The sequence below is a fragment of the Trifolium pratense genome, linkage group LG3, assembly GCF_020283565.1.
Source record: "Trifolium pratense cultivar HEN17-A07 linkage group LG3, ARS_RC_1.1, whole genome shotgun sequence".
Classification (NCBI taxonomy): Eukaryota; Viridiplantae; Streptophyta; class Magnoliopsida; order Fabales; family Fabaceae; genus Trifolium; species Trifolium pratense.
In genome coordinates this window covers 20,622,443-20,640,841 of record NC_060061.1, presented here as the reverse complement: position 1 = coordinate 20,640,841, position 18,399 = coordinate 20,622,443, and the positions used below count along the sequence as shown (strand labels likewise).

Sequence of the window (18,399 nt, the reverse complement as noted above, 5' to 3'; positions counted from 1 at the left end):
CGCATCACAGTTTTAATTTTTTGTTTTTCAGCAAGTGGTAGAGTCATTTCATCAAACCAAAAGACAATAAGAACATTTTACATTGTAACAAAAAAAAAGAACATTTTACATTGGCTGTCAAAAATTAAATCCAAAACAAACAATCAACAAAAAAAATTCAAATAAAATACAACAAAACAATTCAAATAAAATACAACAAAATATGGAGACACCAAAGTTGAAATGAAATAATTAACCAAGCCTAACAAAGTGATGAAATTACAAAACAAGAACAAAAACACCCATCTCTCTATCTTGTCCCAAAAGAAGAAAAACAAAAAAGATGGGAATTAGATGAATTGAATTACCATTAAATATTGGTCATGGCATGCAACAATGCATGCATTGGTTACAATACATTACATTACATATAACATAAATACATATATAAATAGCTAGGCTAGGCTAAAATTGTCAATGAATTTTAGAATTAACCAAGAGCACTGAATCCACCTCCTTTCATCATTTGCTTAAACTCTTTATAATTAACCATACCATCACCATCAACATCAACCTTCATAATCATCTTCTTACATTCCTCAACGGTTCGACCTTGTTTAAGACCAAGAGATGACAAAACAACTCTTAGTTCCTCAACGGTTATAAAACCGTCGCCATTTTGATCAAAGACATTGAAAGCTTCCCTCATGTCTTCCTCTTCGTCTTTTTCTTCCATGATGGATTGATACAATTCACCAAACTCGTCTAAATCCACGCAGCCATCTCCATTGACATCAATCTTCTCGATCATTTGTGATAACTCTTTGTCGGGTATGAAGATACCTAAATTCTCCAATGAATCTGTTAGTTCCTTCTTTGTTATTCTACCATCTCCGTTCCTATCGAACATTTGGAATACGCGTTTTAGCTCGTTCGGATCCATGTGATTGGTATTGGATTATTTTGGTTTATTGAATTGAGGAAGAATGTGAAAGAAGAGAGAGTTGTGGTGATTTGGTTGGGTTGAAGGAGAAGGAGGGGGTTTCAGCTTGTTTGGGACAAGACCATACAAGACAAAACAAATGAGAAATGAAAACTACAAGGTTGTAATGTAAACAAAGCAATGAATATTATTGATCCTAAAAATAAAATAGCTGGCATTTGTGGTGTTTATTGCCTTATGTTTTTTCTTGCTATGCCTTGGACTTTGGGGAGAGATTTTTGGGATGAGATCTAAATAAAGGAAATACTACAAAGATAAGATGAGATAAATATATAAGGTAGTAAATCCAAAAGTAGTGCATATAATTGGAACAAAAGGGTAATTAAGGGAGTATTTGGTCCAAACTAAGCAAGCAACTATATCATATGTTAATGTCCAAAATCATAGCTAACATGTTGATTTTTTTTTTTTTTTTTTTTAATCAAAGGTATCCTTCACGTATAACTACATTGATTAATCCTTTCGAGTTAACCGAGATTCATTTAAGGGGCTTCTCCCAACATGTTGACTTTAGAACAATATATCCTACCGAAAATACTTATAGTGGCGCAAGTATTTGATCACTATATTTGCACATACTCACATTTGAGAAAATAAAGGGGTTAATTTGATTTGCAACATATAAATACCGAATAAAATAGTATAGGATATGACAAATTTTGTCTTGTACGATGTTTGGTGAAAAAAAAATGTTATTTTGGTATTTTAAATTTAGATAATTTATGCAAAGGATAAAAAGTTGTCTCGTGATTCGGTGAAAAAAATTTCCAGTTTATGTTCAGTCTCTTGACATCCAATTTGTCCACAATCTAATAAATAAATTTAAAATCAAACACAATCCTGTCCAATTTCCTATTTTTTTTACTCCATCCGTAATATTTTATAAGCAAATTTTATATTTTTAGATTTATTATATAATTAATGTATCCGTAAATCATGTGCCAAAATACTTCCATACTTCTTTCCTTCCGTCTTTTTTTTAATCCAACGGTTGGTCGGTTGTCCTATAAATTATAAAAAAAATTAGAAAGAAAAGGAAAAAATAAATAAATGGTCCAAATTAAAGCATAGTTAGTGGCACGAAAGGACTAAATCTCAATTCTACTTGTGTACGTGAATGTGACTGTTGACGGACGGATATAAAACGGTAAGGTTTGGCATCATTTTCATTTAGATAATGTTTATTTGATTGATTTGATTTTTTTTGACGTAAAGGCACTTAAAACATTTCATTAATAATAATGTTATGAATATAAATAGGTGTATCAGTGAAAACACGGAAACTAGCTAGGGATGGGGCTGTCCGTGCTAAAACATGGGCGACCACATTGGCTTGTCTTCTGATAAACTCGACCTTTGAGTTTTTTGAAAAAAGTGTTGTGCAAACATTGACAGTCTTTGATGACTTCCCCGAATTCAGATACATCATCCTTTTTACTATGAAACTTAGTAACAACAGTTTGCGCATCAAGTTCAAAATCAACATCTTCCAACTGTAAATCTCGAACCCATTTGAAAGCTTGCATAAGCCCTTGGGCTTCACCCATCTCCACGTCACAAACAGGTGAAAACCACTCTGTTTTAGCGACGACAAATCTGTCTTGATCATCTCTGATACACGTTCCTATGCCAACTCTGTTAAGGCCTGAGGAGAAGGAGGCGTCAATATTGCATTTATAGCGACCCAAACTCGGTCTTGCCCATTTTGCTGCGGCTGGTTGTTGTTGCCCGTTGTGCTTTTCTTTGGTGCTATTTGGGCCATTTGCCAATCCGTAAGGACCGTACAAGCTCTGTCAAACACTGCTGAAGTTGTCTCTACTTGACTTCGCCACAGTTTGTTGTTACGAGATTGCCACAAACTCCAAAGCACCGTGGAGAAAAGGGAGCATTGTTCCGCTGTCAGTACCTGTAAAATAGAAAACACTAGTTCTGCAATGTTATTATTAACTGTGAGGTGCTGCTGAATAGTGTTCAAGAAACCGGATTTTTGCCAAACTTGTCGAGCAACTTCACAAGAGAGAATAATGTGTATGCTATCTTCTAGCTCGGTGGCACACAGAACACACTCACCGGGACAATTGACACCTTTCTGAAGAAGACGGGTCCTGGTTGGGATGCAATTTCGACATAAACGCCACATAAAATTCTTAACTTTTGGAGGTGCTTGAATTTGCCAAACCAGATTCCAATTACCTTGAACCTTAAGGTGGGATAAATCAAGAGTATCCTCTATACAATAACGGTATGCACTTTTAACCGAGTATTTTCCATTCTTTTCAAATCTCCAAATAATCTTATCATGAGAAACCGAATCAAAGAGAGGAGTTTGGAGGATTCTTGAGCCTAACTGCGTACCTAGCATACTTGTAACTAAAGTGGGGTTCCATTGCTTTACATTGGGTTCTAGGATATCAGACACCCGCATATCATCTAAATTCACATGCATATTGGTTGGTTTTAGTAAGATGGAACCATCATGGAGTCATCTGCTATCCCAAATAGGGAGCCATCTGCTATCCCATCTACTATCCCAAATAGGAATATTATGGCATATTGATTGATTTGATAATGATATAAAATAAACTAAAATATTGTATAAACATTTTGACAATAGTATTTTCTTTTATTCATTTGGTGAACATTTCGGTGGGTTTCAGAGAATCTTCGAGTGAGCGATCGTATAGGGCACTAAAATTTTAGGTACTGTTTTTGTTTATATACTTAGTGTGTGTATGTGCATGTATGCACTCGCGTGTGCGTGCATGCGTGCGTCCATGTGTTATAATAAATAAACTAAATAATTATTATAATTAAATTTTAAAATAGACTCATTGTTCACATTGAAAAAGTAGGTTTCAAACTAGCTTATTTTATTCAATTTTTCACATTGAAAAATAACTTTTTTTTTATAATTAAGAATTTTAGGGGTACCATTTTTTTATATACTTAGTGTGTGTATGTGCATGCATGCACTCACATGTGCGTGTATGCGTGCGTCCGTGTGTCAAAATAAATAAATTAAATAATAATAAATTTTAAAATAGACTCTTATGAAATTAAAAGTTATCAAAAGGATTCTAAAAAAATTATAACTTGCCCAGGGTACCAAAAATCTGACGGACGACCCTGATAAATAGTATTTAATATAGAAAAATCAATAAATATTATTTGTAAACTCATAAAAATCATCCACTTCGACAAATGTACATGTATTCTTCATATAATATGTGTATCAAAGAATTCACCTCGATATAATATAAAGTTTGGATGCACCTTGTTGTCAAACGGAACAAAATTTGAATCCAAACGTCTATTAATACGTGTTTGGTGGACGGCCTAATTATCAACGACACTATTGTGTTGAGAACACATTGTTCTTGCCATCACGGAAGAGACAATAATCCTTAATATTACAAGATTATAAGCTTATTACATTAAATTAACCATAAATAATATAAAAAAAAAAAGTTACCTTCCATTTTTTTTACATTAATTTTTGAATTTTATTCCAACCATATGTTATCAATGGATGACCGAAACTGATATTTTTCCATCATATTTTTTTCTTATATTTTTTTCTTATTCACTTCATTTAATAATTGTTTTCTTTATAGTATAATAGGTTCATTGGATTCAAATCTCATAACTGATCAAGAAAAATACATTAATAAAATAACGAAATAAAAATCGAACTTATTTTTGTTTTATGGCTGTGTTTAATTTATCAAATACATCGATGTTAATTTTGTAAATAATTAATGTATTTGTTTTGATCAGTTATATGATTTGAATCTAATGGACCTACTACACTATAAAGAAAATAATTATTAAATAAAGTGAATAAGACAAAAAATAAGAAAACAAAATATGACGGAAAATATTGTTTTGATTTTGAAAACTTATATTTTATTTGTATATGTAATTGGATTACCAATTTTGATTTTGAATTTTATTTTTTTTTTACGAAAGATTTTAAAAATATTGTTGTCTTGATTCATGATAAATATATTTGGCTATGTGCTGCAATAATATTTTCATTTTTTTTTTACAATAAATTGAGGATCGAACACAGGATCTATAAAATACTACTCAAATATCTCATACTAGACCAAAATTAGTGGCTTAACAATATTTAAAAATATTATATTTTCAAATTTTATTCCAACCGTATGCCATGTGTGGCTTACTAATGACTGAAATCTCCATTGAACTTAACTTTATGTTTGTTACCTTTTCCATCTACCAATTGCCATGTGTTGTTGAATTCAGTGAAATTTGTATAAAAACTGCCTATCTATTTCCCCGTAATCTTGTATTTTAACTGAAAAAAATTAATAAAATTGAATTAGAAATTTAGAATAACAATATGAACATTCAATTTTTTTATTATGATATGAAATGATAGAAAAAAAAATTGTATTTAGTAATGAACTAAACTTGATACCACATTAGGAACATGAACCGTTTAATATGATGATTAAGTTTTTTTTTATTTTTTTTATTCAATATGATGATTAAGTTAGAATACAAAAATATATAGTGATTAGTGATTTGCTTCTCGAATTGAACGAGACTCGTTTTGTAATTCTCATAAAAAGAATGATATTACCTACATTAACTGTTAAACATGATTTTACGAGCTCAAAATAAAGTGATTAGTTATATTACACATTTTCTATAATCTTTCTCAATCATACAATGATTTGAATCATCAACTACTTGAATACAATTTTTTTTTGTCAAGTAGTATAGTGACTAGAATTCTACTCGAATAATTCGGAGTACCACATGAGTACACATTCCTTTTTGGATTGGGTTTGCTCATTCAATTCACTCACTCACTCACTCAGTGGGTTTTCAAAAAGTTTCAACTCCGAGTGGGAGGGAACTCACTCACTCACTCACTCACTCTTAGCTGCATCTTCTTCTTCTCACCAACATTCTCCATTACTATTATAATCAGGTATCTCTCTCTCTCTCTCTCTCTCTGCATCGCATCTACAGCATTTGCACAACTCTTTCTTAGGTTTTACTTGTAAATCGCCAATTTTGTCCCTAATTAGTAACTGATTATTTAGATGATGCTTCATTTCTCTACATACAAAACCTAGTTCTTATATAAGTGATTATTATTATTGATGTCAAATTATTGTAGAAGGAATATACTGTAAGTGCACAATAACCATAATGACCTAACTCAACACAACACATTTCTAGTTCTAGATATAGAGAAACCCAATGCAGTGCTATTATTAAATTAATTTTAAGTGATTTATTTTTATTTGCAGTATATCATAAAATGAGAGATAAAACAGTGCACAAAAAGAAAGCTAGAGCTGTTGAAACAAATGAACCTTTGGCGGATGATGATTTTGTGAATTCGATAAAAGCAGTTACCGAATTTCCTCGATCCTCTTTTGAGTTCTACGTTTGGTCAGATGAGGGACTTAATCTTCAAATTGATTTAACTTCGTCCCCGTCAGATTGGACTAAGATGTTTAAAAAGGAGGTTCGTGTAAGTGAGAATATGAATGGAAACAAATCTTGGAGTCTTCGGCAAGATCTAAGTGGCTTACGAGAGAAATCTAAGTTATTGTGGAATACAAGTTATTTCGAAGTTGTTGATCGTGATGGACAGGGAAAATCTTCTTCCTCGGGGTTGAAATTGACTAAAGATAGTGATGCAGAGTTAGGTCAACTAAATAATGGTAAAAGACCTGTAAAAGTGGCCGAGAATGAATGCTCCAAGGATTGTCGTCTTCCAAATGGTTCTTGCAATGTGAAGCCTGGTGTGGTGTTAGCTGGAGCTTCATTAAGTAGTTCTGTGGAATTACAAAATTCGGAAGTTGCAAGTTGTCATAAATATGCATCTGTTTCACCTCGTGACAATGAGGGATCTCTGGATTTAAGTGATAGAAAGAACATGTCTGAATTGAAACAAGGCGTCCCACTCAACTCAAGTGAGATTACTTTTGTTACTGATGGGAACAATTTCCCTTCACAGACTGAAGAATGGGTATGGTGCTTTTCTCTAGCCTTTGTCATCTATGTAACAGCATTTCAATTTTTCCCTGTCATTCAGAAGAAATTTCATATTTCCATGAATTTTCCTTCTTTTTCTGAGCATAAAAATGTACATTAGATTTGATGTGGCCACATTATTCCACTTTTAACTTATGATATGGTGCTTGGTGTCATATTGTGTTTTATAGATGGAAACTTTGGTGTTGTAAATTGAAGAAATTTATCTGTCATATGTGGTGGTGCTAATGTAATAAGCTTTGCACGTGAACAACGCTGCTAAAATACATATGCTATCTACTAGTATGGGAAAAGAAGTACTAATGATTCTCATCATCACACGATTGATATTATTACTAAATAATGTTGCATAAATGGTTTTGCTTTCTCAAATAATTCAGATTTCAAAATCTTTCATTTGATTTAGGTTCTTATTAACTGAATTGGTATATTTTTGTAGTTTGATCAGTATTTGTGTGCTATTGTATTATGTTGTTCTTAATTGGTTGTTTACATAAGTAGCTCTTCATACTTAGAGTTGTAGATTGTTTTAACCTACTGTAACACTCCCATGAAAACAATTTGTACTTATCATGTTTGTGATGTGTTGAAGAAGATGGTAAGAGAATATTGATTATTATCTAAATATAAGTTTGGGTGATCCTTTTCAACTTCTTGTGTTGTTGTTCTAATGGACATAATGTATATATGTTTTTTTCTTATGAATCACTTAACTATAATATAAAAGCATTCAATTGTTTTGCAGGGGACAGCCAAGATTGTTTCTGGAAGGAAGCGTTCACGGTAATTACTGTTGTTAGTACCATTTCCAGTGTTTGTCTAGCTTTATGCAACTGATTTGAACATATTTATACTTTACTTTCAGATGCTCCCAATTAGATGACCCACTTAAGAAGTCTATCCTAGATTCTGATGATCAGATTTCCAAAACAGAACTTTGCAAAAAGCGGAAAAATAGTCACTCTGAGAATCAACGTTCAATTTCACCTGCTAGAAGAATTTTAAGAAGCGTGACGAAAACTACTGTTATGATCCTGCCTAGAAGATCCCCAAGGCTAATATCCAAGGTGCTTTTACTTTTTTGATTTTTGGCATTAAAGTGAAATTATGATATTAAACCTGAAAAGCAAACAAATTTTTTCAATTTGATTGCATCATTTGATGTCTTAAATTACACAATGAAAACAGATTAACATCTGCAAATTTGTACCAGATATTTTAATAGGATGTAGATTTGAATTTCCCTTCATTTTACTTTTTATACTTCAAAATGTTAAAACCTTTACTCAATAGCTTTCTAATTGTTGTAATGTTGTTACTACTCAAGATCTTCTAGTGCTCCCAAATGAAGTGGAACAATTGTTGTTTTTTAAGACAAAATTACAATTTTATTGGCATATTGATTAAGACTTCAATTTTCTCTGAAAACCTGCAAAAGCTACTTCATTCACCCGGCTTTTGTGCTGTATGCTTTACTTTAGATGCTATTGTTTTGTTAAAAGATAATAACTTCGATTGATTTTGTGTTTGATTCTTCATTTTTTTTACTGTTTGTTTTGTCCAGTGAGTTCATGAAGTGTTTTGTGCGCCATTTGAAAGCATAGTTCCAGATTTTTCAATGAAAATATCTCCCACTGTTCCAAAATGGAATCATGACATTTAGTAAGTATGAATAACTCTCTCATTCTATTTTCTTTAAACATGTAAGGAATTGTGAGATAGCCAGATAGATCATGAAATTAAAGTTGTAAGTTTATGACAGATAGGATAAATCAAATATATGTTTGCATGACTTGCAATTATTATTATTATTATTATTATTATTATTATTATTATTATTTTTTTTTATATGTATTTATTAATGAAAACATATCAATTGAAGATAAAAACAAAAACCAAACCTCAGGGGTATCTTTTATTTGGGAAAGCATTTCCAGTCCAAAAAATTTCACCTTGTTTTATTTGCTGGTTCCAAATGCGTATAGAAAATGGTGAAAACATAAAAAACTATGTGAGACTAAAGTGACAATTTTTAGCCTGAGAAAACATTTTATTTTCTCTTTTCATTGCTAATTACAAAAATTTCATTTTGTTTTCACTTTTCTCAAATGAAAGAAACTTTAAGATTGCTGCATCTGACTTTATGCTGAGGCCATCTAGCCTCAATAGCGTACATCAGTGATTCTGCCAATCATGTTGATTAGGTTAATATTATGATTCTTGCGAACAGTTAGCGTGTTGTCACTGTTAGTAAAATGATTATGTAATCACTTATGAGAAAAATTGCTTTCATTATTGTTGCTCTGCTTCTAATCATGTTAATTGGTTGCAGGTCGCATTATTCATTTCGAAAAGTTATAACTTACACCCACAGTAATTAAAAAGCAAGGTGATCTTTCAGGTAGATTTCAGTTAAACAGTTAAAAAAATGAGCTATAGTTTTGATATTTAGAAATTATAAAATTATTATTGTTTGTATTTTCATGTAACCTTCGAGACACTTTCTGATTGTATATTTATATGGATCGGCTACATATCATTGAATTTACTTAGCTTGATGTCGGCATATTTGGGACAGAATAGAATTTGAGTATTGAAACAAGCATTAGTTGAATTCAAATACAATATAGCTTGCCATTGTTTTTAAGTATGCTTTGGTTTAGCTGTCAAGTTTCCTGAGTGGTTTATGTAGTTAACTTGTTCTGTAACGAGGCATAGACGATAGAACCATCAAGCATCTTATCCTTTTTTATATCAGGTGTTTAATCTTTGCAGTTTTTGTGTGTGTACTGTGTAGACAATAGAAGCAATGAGTTTTGAACATAGTTCTTCAATTCAAATTGTGAAAAAGAAAATATCTCATGCATACTATTCAAACTTAGGGATATCGATTTGTATCTGTAAATGTGGATGTCTATAGGGACTGTCCCATTTGGAGACATCAGACATGTGGGAATGGAGATGGAAATCATACCCCCCCGTCCCTGAGCATCTTACCAAAATATTCTATATATGGTCATATTATATACGAAATATTTTGTATATTTTGGGTGGCGGGGAGCGGGTGAGTACTCCTCCTCGACATCTGCCCTCTTCACCGCAAGACCAATACAAGTGACATCTAATATTATTTCATGAGTTATTTTGGTTGTTCAAAAAAAATATTATTTCATGAGTTTTTTACTTCTATAATATCCTTATAAAAAAAAAAAAAAAATCTTTAATCTGAAGTTCTTGGGAAAATTGTTATTTTTTGGTAATTAATTGTGTTATAACTTGTGTATAAATTAATAATAATAATAATAATAATAATAATAATAATAATAATAATAATAATAATAATAATGATGAGAAACAATCCATTCATTCATTCATTATCTAATATTCAATATCTAATTCTTGTTGGAAAGAGTTACATCTGTAATTCCTACCAAAAAAAAAAAAAAGAGTTACATCTGTAATTGAAGATATATTATCTAACTGTTTTTCATCTTCTTATTTTGTTTTGACAGAAATTACTATTATGAATCTACCAAAAAAAAAAAAAGAAATTACTATTATGATAATTATTCATTTAAAGCTCTACCAAACTTACATGGTACAATTTTGTTAAAAAAATAACGTACAATATTAATATTAATTTTCCGCAAATATCAACCTGATACGTTTCATCAAGCTCGAAGATTAGTTACTTCAATTCTAAAGATTCCCACCAAATTTGTGAGTTTTCTTTTTCAACTTAAGATTATGAAATGTGTCAAAAAAAATCTTAAGATTATGCAAATGAATTACTAGTATTTTATTTTCTTGCTATTAATGTTTCCACATACATGAGGAGAGGAAGCAAGCACAAGACTAAATTAATCAATAAACTCAAGATGTTTTTTTTTTTTTTGACAAATAAACTCAAGATGTTATAGCAAGTGGCAACACAATGGATTATCTATTCTACATGCTACGTGAAAACTTTATTACTGCCGTTTTATGACAAAATAAACTTCATCACTTATAAAGCAGCAAGGATATTATATAACACTCGATATTAACGATTCAAAAACAATTCAAAAACAGAAATTACATTAAAACTATAGTAAAATGATTTTATTGCATTAACTTTTTCATTTAATGCCTTCACCAACAATTTTTCCATAGTTATACAGAGAAAGTAACAGTTTCTGTATCATTTTAATTTAATGCACCATCTATCTTCCAATCTCATGTTCTTGTCTCCAACCACCCTTCAACACTCTTTCCATGTATCCCTTTGAGTTTGAGAGTTCCTCTTCCAACATCACCACCACCATAGCAAAATGCACTGCAATGTGCATGAATCCTGTGAAATGTGGACACAATATTAATATTATTTATGATTGGTGAATATTCTGTTGTTGAATCCATATGCTATTTTGGTTGTTTTTGTATCATCAAGTTCTCAGCAACAACTGTGGTCTAGCGCAAGTGATTGGTGCATAGTGTGTGTGACTGTCGTAAATCCTAAGGTACCGAGTTCGATTCCTAATTATAATCATAAAATAATGGGGTTCTCAGCAAGACATTTTTCAATCTATGGTTTGAATATTCTATTTGAACTTGTGGTTTTAATATCATATTTTTGTTGTCAAGTTTATAGTCTTGGTTCAATGTCATCCATTGCAGTTTCATATGGTGAAAAAGGTTCAGTTTTTTGTGGTTTGAAATCAGATGGATCTCATACTGTAACATGTTATGGATCTAACTCAGCCATAATCTATGAAACACCAACACATTTCTCATTTCTTGGTTTAACAGCTGGTGATGGATTTGTCTGTGGTCTTCTAATGGATTCAAATCAACCTTACTGTTGGGGTAACAGTGGCTACATTGAAATGGGTGTGCCTCAACCTATGATTAAAAAAGCTCAGTACTTAGAAATTAGTGCTGGTGATTATCATGTATGTGGATTAAGAAAACCTTGGAAAAAAAATGTTTCTTTAGTTGATTGTTGGGGCTATAACATGACAAAAAGTTACATGTTTGATGGAATGATTCAATCGATCTCAGCTGGTTCTGTGTTTCACTGTGGATTGTTTTCTAACAATAGAAGTGTTTTCTGTTGGGGTGATGAGACTAGTAGCAAGGTTATTAGTTTGACGCCTTTGAAAATGAAGTTCAAAATGATTTCTGCTGGTGGATATCATGTTTGTGGAATCTTAGAAGGGGTAAATTCTAGAACTTTTTGTTGGGGGAGAAGTTTGGACATTGAGGAACAAATTTCAGTAACACATGCAGGTCAAGGAAATGTAGATTTAGCTCCAAATGATCCTATGATTTCTATAGTAGGAGGAAGGTTTCATGCTTGTGGCATAAAAAGCTCTGATAACGGAGTTATTTGTTGGGGGTTTATGATCAAATCAAGCACTTCAGCTCCTAGTGAGGTTAAGGTTTATGGGATTGCAGCTGGTGATTATTTTACTTGTGGGGTACTTGCTGGGAAAAAATCCCTTGTGCCTTTTTGTTGGGGTGTTGATTTCCCTACTTCTCTTCCTTTAGCCGTCTTGCCGGGAATATGCAAGCCTTTTCCATGTCCTCATGGTTTCTATGAATTTGATCAAAAGGGTCTTTGCAAGTTTCCAAATTCTGGTGTTTGCATGCCATGCAGTGGTGATTGTCCTATTGAAATGTATCAGAAAAGTGTATGCAATTTGGCTTCTGATAGAGTGTGTGAATATAACTGCTCTGCTTGTTCTTCACATGAATGTTTCTTACACTGCTCCTATTCATATTCTAATGTTGGCAATGAGAAGAAAAATGAGAAGTTTTGGGCTTTGCAGTTACCAGTGGTTATTGCAGAGATTGGTTTTGTACTTTTTATAGTTAGTATTGCATCATTAACCTCGGTTTTGTATGTTCGCCACAGGCTAAGAGATTGTGAGTGTTCAGCAAGATTAAAAAAGGCAAAGAAACTTAACCGAAGTTCTTCCCTTCAAAATGAGAATCAGCGCAAGATCCGTCCAGAAATGGAGGAGTTGCAGCTTAGGAAGGCTCAAAGATTCACCTATGAAGAACTTGAAACTGCAACAAGTGGATTCAAAGAAGAATCAATAGTAGGAAAAGGAAGTTTTTCTTGTGTATTCAAAGGAGTTTTAAAAGATGGAACAGTAGTAGCTGTTAAAAGGGCTATAGTATCTCTTTCTCCTCCCAACAACATGCACAAGAATAACAAAGAATTTCACACTGAACTTGACTTACTCTCAAGATTAAATCATGCTCATTTGCTCAATTTGCTAGGCTATTGCCAAGAAGGTGGCGAAAGACTTCTTGTTTATGAGTTCATGGCTCATGGATCTTTGTATCAACACCTTCATGGACCAAATCAAGTGTTGAAACAGGAATTAAACTGGATAAGAAGGGTAACAATAGCAGTTCAAGCTGCTCGTGGGATCGAATATTTACACGGCTACGCTTGTCCACCGGTGATTCATAGAGACATTAAGTCATCAAACATACTCATTGATGAAGAACACAATGCAAGAGTTTCGGATTTTGGTTTATCATTGTTAGGTCCTTTAGATAGTAATTCTCCACTTGCCGAGCTACCGGCCGGAACTCTCGGTTACCTTGATCCTGAATACTATAGACTCCATTACCTCACAACAAAATCCGATGTCTATAGTTTTGGTGTTCTACTCTTGGAAATTCTAAGTGGTAGAAAAGCCATTGACATGATGCAATATGAAGAAGGAAATAACATAGTTGAATGGGCAGTGCCTTTGATCAAATCAGGTGATATATCTGCAATATTGGATCCAATTCTTAAACCACCTCGTGAAATGGAAGCGTTGAAAAAGATAGCTAATGTAGCTTGTAAATGTGTGAGAATGAGAGGAAAAGAGAGACCTTCAATGGACAAAGTAACAACTTCATTAGAAAGATCTCTTGCTGTGTTAATGGGTAGTCCATGCATTGATCAACCAATTTTACCTACTGAGGTTGTTTTAGGAAGTAATAGAATGCATAGAAAATCATCTCAAATGTCTTCAAATAGATCAGTTTCTGAAATTGAGGATCAAAGATTTGAGCTTAGAGCACCTTCATGGATAACATTTCCTAGTGTTGCATCTTCTCTAAGAAGAAAATCATCAATGTCAGAAGCAGATGTTGATGGAAAAATTGCAGAAATGAAGATTAATATTGGCAATGTTGGAGGGAGTAGTGATATGTTGAGAAGTTTAGAGGAAGAGATTGTACCTGCTTCACCACAAGAGAGGTTGTTTTTGGAACATAACTTTTAACTATGTTGTGATGTTTGATGCAAACTAAGGTTTTTTTTAGTTCTCATATGATTGTAGTGTTTGATGATGAAATTTGATATAAAACAACAAAAAATGTGTCAATTTGTGGATGTAATTCTGAGTTTCTGACTATTAATATTTTATTTTCAATCTTCAAAGAGTTGTGTTTAAGAATATTACTAGAGATCTTATTCTTTCATGCAAAAGTTTTGGTTGCTACACATATATGTCACTTGGTTTGGTCTTAGCCTTCATTTTTTTTATAGATAATAAATTGGGTTGGATTGGAGAAACTCACCATGCCAATTACCATGTACTACAAAAACTTAGGTTTATGGTACTTTTCATATGATGTTCTCAAATACCTATCTTTGTAAAAATTTGTTGTAACCATAACAAACACACTTAAGAAAATACAACTAACTTGATCCTTTGCCAATTGAATCATATTCGATCCATTTAAAACCCTCATCACTACTCTCTAAACCACTTCTTCCAGTTTCAACGTCAAAACTAATTCATCCATTCTCAACAACATGACGGGTATCTCTCCTTTATTATGAAACAAACTAGAGAAGATTAATGATAGCATTCAGAATTATTGGTTTTCTAGTGGTATGAAGCATGTTTTATAAAAGTAAAATAAAAAATGAAGCAATACAATGGCACATAACAAAAATTAGAAAAAATAAACTAAATGCCCTCACGCAGGATCGAACTACGGACCTCCAGTTTACAAGACTGGCGCTCTACCACTGAGCTATAAGGGCAACTTGTTGTCATAATTTGTACACATTAGTATATATAACATCCAAAACAAAATGTTCCGAAGGCTACAATTGGAATAATTTTGTGGTTGAGACACCTGGGGAGTGATGATTATTAAAATGTTTTGAAACAAGTGGTATGTCACATGCTTAATATAGTTTTTTTTTTTTTTTTTTACTAAACAAACTCACAAAATAGCCTAAAACTATACTCCCTCCGTCCCAAAAAGAATGACCCATTTTGAATATATGCACTATTCATATATATTGTTTTGACCATATTTTTCTACTAATAAATAAAAATAAATATTAACATATAAGATGTTGTTAGATTCGTCTCGATGAGTATTTTCAAAATATCAATTTTTTATAATTTTTACTATTATACAATTAAAGATATTAGTCGCCAAAGTTATGCATTGGCATGCGTGTTTCGGTCAACTGGGTCATTCTTTTTGGGACGGAGGGAGTAAATTACACAAACCTATAGTATTTGACCGGCTATGAGGTATAAAGACCCCAACTAAGACTACCCACAATGGTTTCAACACCATTTTATATTCAACACCCACTTTTTCACTCCACATCATTTTCTCTTTCTTCCACCTAATCATTCAACACACATTCAACTTTTACCCTCTCCAATGGTTTTTATATTCAACACCATACCCCACCACTTTCTCTACCCCACCACTTTCTATTTCATATTCTTATTTAAATTTTAATTTTTGTTTTTATGATTAAATAACATTATAATTATCGATTAAAATTAAATTAAAATAATACACTTAACAAAATTTATTTAAATATTTTTTTTTTATTTTCTTAATTTAAAATGCAATACATCACACAAATAACGTAATTAGTACGATACAAATTAACTTAAAATGCAATACAACACACAAGTTACGTAATTAATACGATGCAAACTAACTTAAAATACGAAACAACACACAAATACGAAACAAATCATCTTTAATCCTGAAACATTCCAAATTTGGTCCATATGTGCTTCACTAGATCTGCTTGCAATTCGTGATGAGCTTTTTGATCACGGAACTCAGATCTAGCACGCACATGATTTGCAAAGCGGGTAATACCTCGGTTGAATATGGTCGCGGTGCACTAGATCCACTTTCCTCAGACTGCTCAAAATCGGTCCAACGTTGAGCATATGAATCTCGCTCATCCTCAACAATCATATTATGTAATATGATGCAAAACCTCATGATGATACTCAGATCGGCTATGTCCCACAAGCGAGCTGGTTCACGGATGATTTTAAATCGAGCTTGAAGCACTCCAAATGCACGTTCGATGTCCTTCCGACATCCCTCCTGATATTTTGCAAATAACTTATCGGGTTCACTTTGAGGAAGTCTAATAGATTTGACGAAAGTTGGATAAGAAGGGTAGATACCATCGGCTAGATAGTATGTCATATCATAGGGACGTTGATTCACATAGAAATTCACACTTGGAGTCTTTCCCTGTTCCACGTCATCAAAAACAGGTGAACGGTCTAGAACGTTTATGTCGTTCAACGTTCCCGGACATCCAAAAAAGGCATGCCAGATCCATAGATCATGAGATGCAACTGCTTCAAGAATAACTGTGGTGGTTCCCTTATCCCCCCTAGTAAATTGACCTTCCCATGCTTTAGGACACTTTTTCCACTCCCAGTGCATGCAGTCAATACTCCCAATCATCCCTGGGAACCCCCGTAGTTCACTTACATGTAGTATTTTTTGCAGGTCATCTTGGGTTGGTGCTCTGAGATACTCTTGCTCATACAATCGTATGATTCCTTTACAAAATCTACGTAAGCACTCTAATGCAGTAGTACCTCCTATTTTGATGTACTCATCGACCGCATCTGCTGCCATACCGTATGCTAACATTCGCATTGCTGTGGTACATTTTGCTAAAGGTGATATACCTTCTTTCTTGGCAGCATCAGCTCGCTGGGTGAAGTAGTTATCACTACTTGAAAGGTCCCCAACGATTCGAAGGAAAAGATGTTTTTGCATGCGGTACCGACGACGAAACATTGCATCGTCATATGTAGGCTCATCGGCAAAGTAGTCGTCAATTAGTCTTTGGTTTGCAGCTGGATGATCTCTATTAACATATTTTCTACTACGAGGTGCACCATCTTCCAATATTTTTTTCCGACGCTCTCTAAATCGGTTGAGTACATAAGTGTCTTCAACTTCACGATTTTGCAAGTAGGCTGCGACATCAAAATCATCGCTTGATGGATCCATTGTTTGATGGATCCATTGTTTGGTATAAAAATTAAAAAATTAATTTTCAACGAAATAATTGAGTTCAAAGGATAAAAATCATAAAAATCCACCGGACCAATCACAAGCAGCCACGTGGCCTGCTTTATCCAAAGGAGCTTTCTCTCTCTGCGTCCACTGACGGCCACTCTCCTTTGTCTGCGCGTGTGCCACACGCGCCTGGATTGGCAAATGAAATCGCGCCAGCTGGCCCCCCGCGTCAGTTTCAACTGAGTTGAAAATTTTCAACACCTCTTTCATCCACCTAGGATTCAACATAGAGCTCCAATGGTTTCAACTTGTATATTGCTGTTGAATATACATTCAACACTACCATTGTGGGTAGTCTAAGTCATTGATTATGGTGATAACTTTAATATTTACTTTTTGAACGAAAATAAAATTGTATGCAATTTTTAATTATATTTTTAAAATAAAATTTACTCTTAAAAAAATGTTTAAATTTCAATGACAACACACATGTTGTTTTGAAGTATAAGTTAATGGTCATCCTTATATTTACGATTGAAATAATAATTTAGTTGATCCGGTTTGATTAAAACAAAAAAAAATATAAAAATGTAACTCGTATTTAACTGAAATCAACCATGACATTATTTGGTTGTAAATACTAAAAAATTGTAATATTTTACTTATAAAAAGCATTGTCGACCATCATTAAAATTTCTAATAATTTTAAGCATCTTCATAGTTATCCTTGTATTATCGTTTTTGTTTTTTTTTTATATATTTGTTTATTGCTTGGTTTGGGTCAACAGTTGGCATTGTTTATTTCTCGGTTCTTTTAAAAATGTGATGTTCTTTTGCCACGCTATCTATTTTCTTGCGCGTCCTATGAATTTACAAAAATAATCTCGTCCGCTATGTAGGTAGCAGACACCCCCCAAAAACACCCTACATTTATAACGTCCTCTACTTAAGTAGCGGACAACATTTAAATTTTTTTCTCATTTTTATCACGTTCACTATTAAGTAGCGGAAGAATAAAATGAAAAAGATATAGACTGGTAAAAGAAAAATCTTTAACATGC

General features: G+C 32.9%; 3 protein-coding genes, 1 non-coding gene and 1 pseudogene across 4 annotated transcripts; 2 read left to right on the top strand and 3 right to left on the bottom strand.

Moving 5' to 3' along the window:
* Nucleotides 1-51: 51 nt before the first annotated feature.
* Nucleotides 52-1,212, bottom strand: LOC123914481 (calmodulin-like protein 3). The gene has a single exon (XM_045965675.1). The coding sequence runs from the start codon at nucleotides 920-922 to the stop codon at nucleotides 470-472; it is 453 nt and encodes a 150-aa protein (XP_045821631.1). The 5' UTR covers nucleotides 923-1,212; the 3' UTR covers nucleotides 52-469.
* A 4,577-nt stretch (nucleotides 1,213-5,789) lies between these two features.
* Nucleotides 5,790-9,755, top strand: LOC123918829. Its single transcript, XM_045970984.1, has 6 exons — nucleotides 5,790-5,945; nucleotides 6,271-6,998; nucleotides 7,770-7,807; nucleotides 7,890-8,091; nucleotides 8,589-8,686; nucleotides 9,357-9,755. Exons 2-5 carry the CDS (start codon nucleotides 6,282-6,284, stop codon nucleotides 8,589-8,591), a joined length of 960 nt encoding a protein of 319 aa, XP_045826940.1. The 5' UTR covers nucleotides 5,790-5,945; nucleotides 6,271-6,281; the 3' UTR covers nucleotides 8,592-8,686; nucleotides 9,357-9,755.
* Nucleotides 9,756-11,209: 1,454 nt separating this feature from the next.
* Nucleotides 11,210-14,471, top strand: LOC123916556 (serine/threonine-protein kinase-like protein ACR4). The gene has a single exon (XM_045968034.1). The coding sequence runs from the start codon at nucleotides 11,560-11,562 to the stop codon at nucleotides 14,293-14,295; it is 2,736 nt and encodes a 911-aa protein (XP_045823990.1). The 5' UTR covers nucleotides 11,210-11,559; the 3' UTR covers nucleotides 14,296-14,471.
* Nucleotides 14,472-14,993: 522 nt separating this feature from the next.
* Nucleotides 14,994-15,065, bottom strand: TRNAT-UGU. Its single transcript has one exon. It is a non-coding gene; the product is annotated as a tRNA-Thr (tRNA).
* An 880-nt stretch (nucleotides 15,066-15,945) lies between these two features.
* On the bottom strand, nucleotides 15,946-17,321 carry LOC123916794 (annotated as a pseudogene).
* Between the last annotated feature and the right edge of the window lie 1,078 nt (nucleotides 17,322-18,399).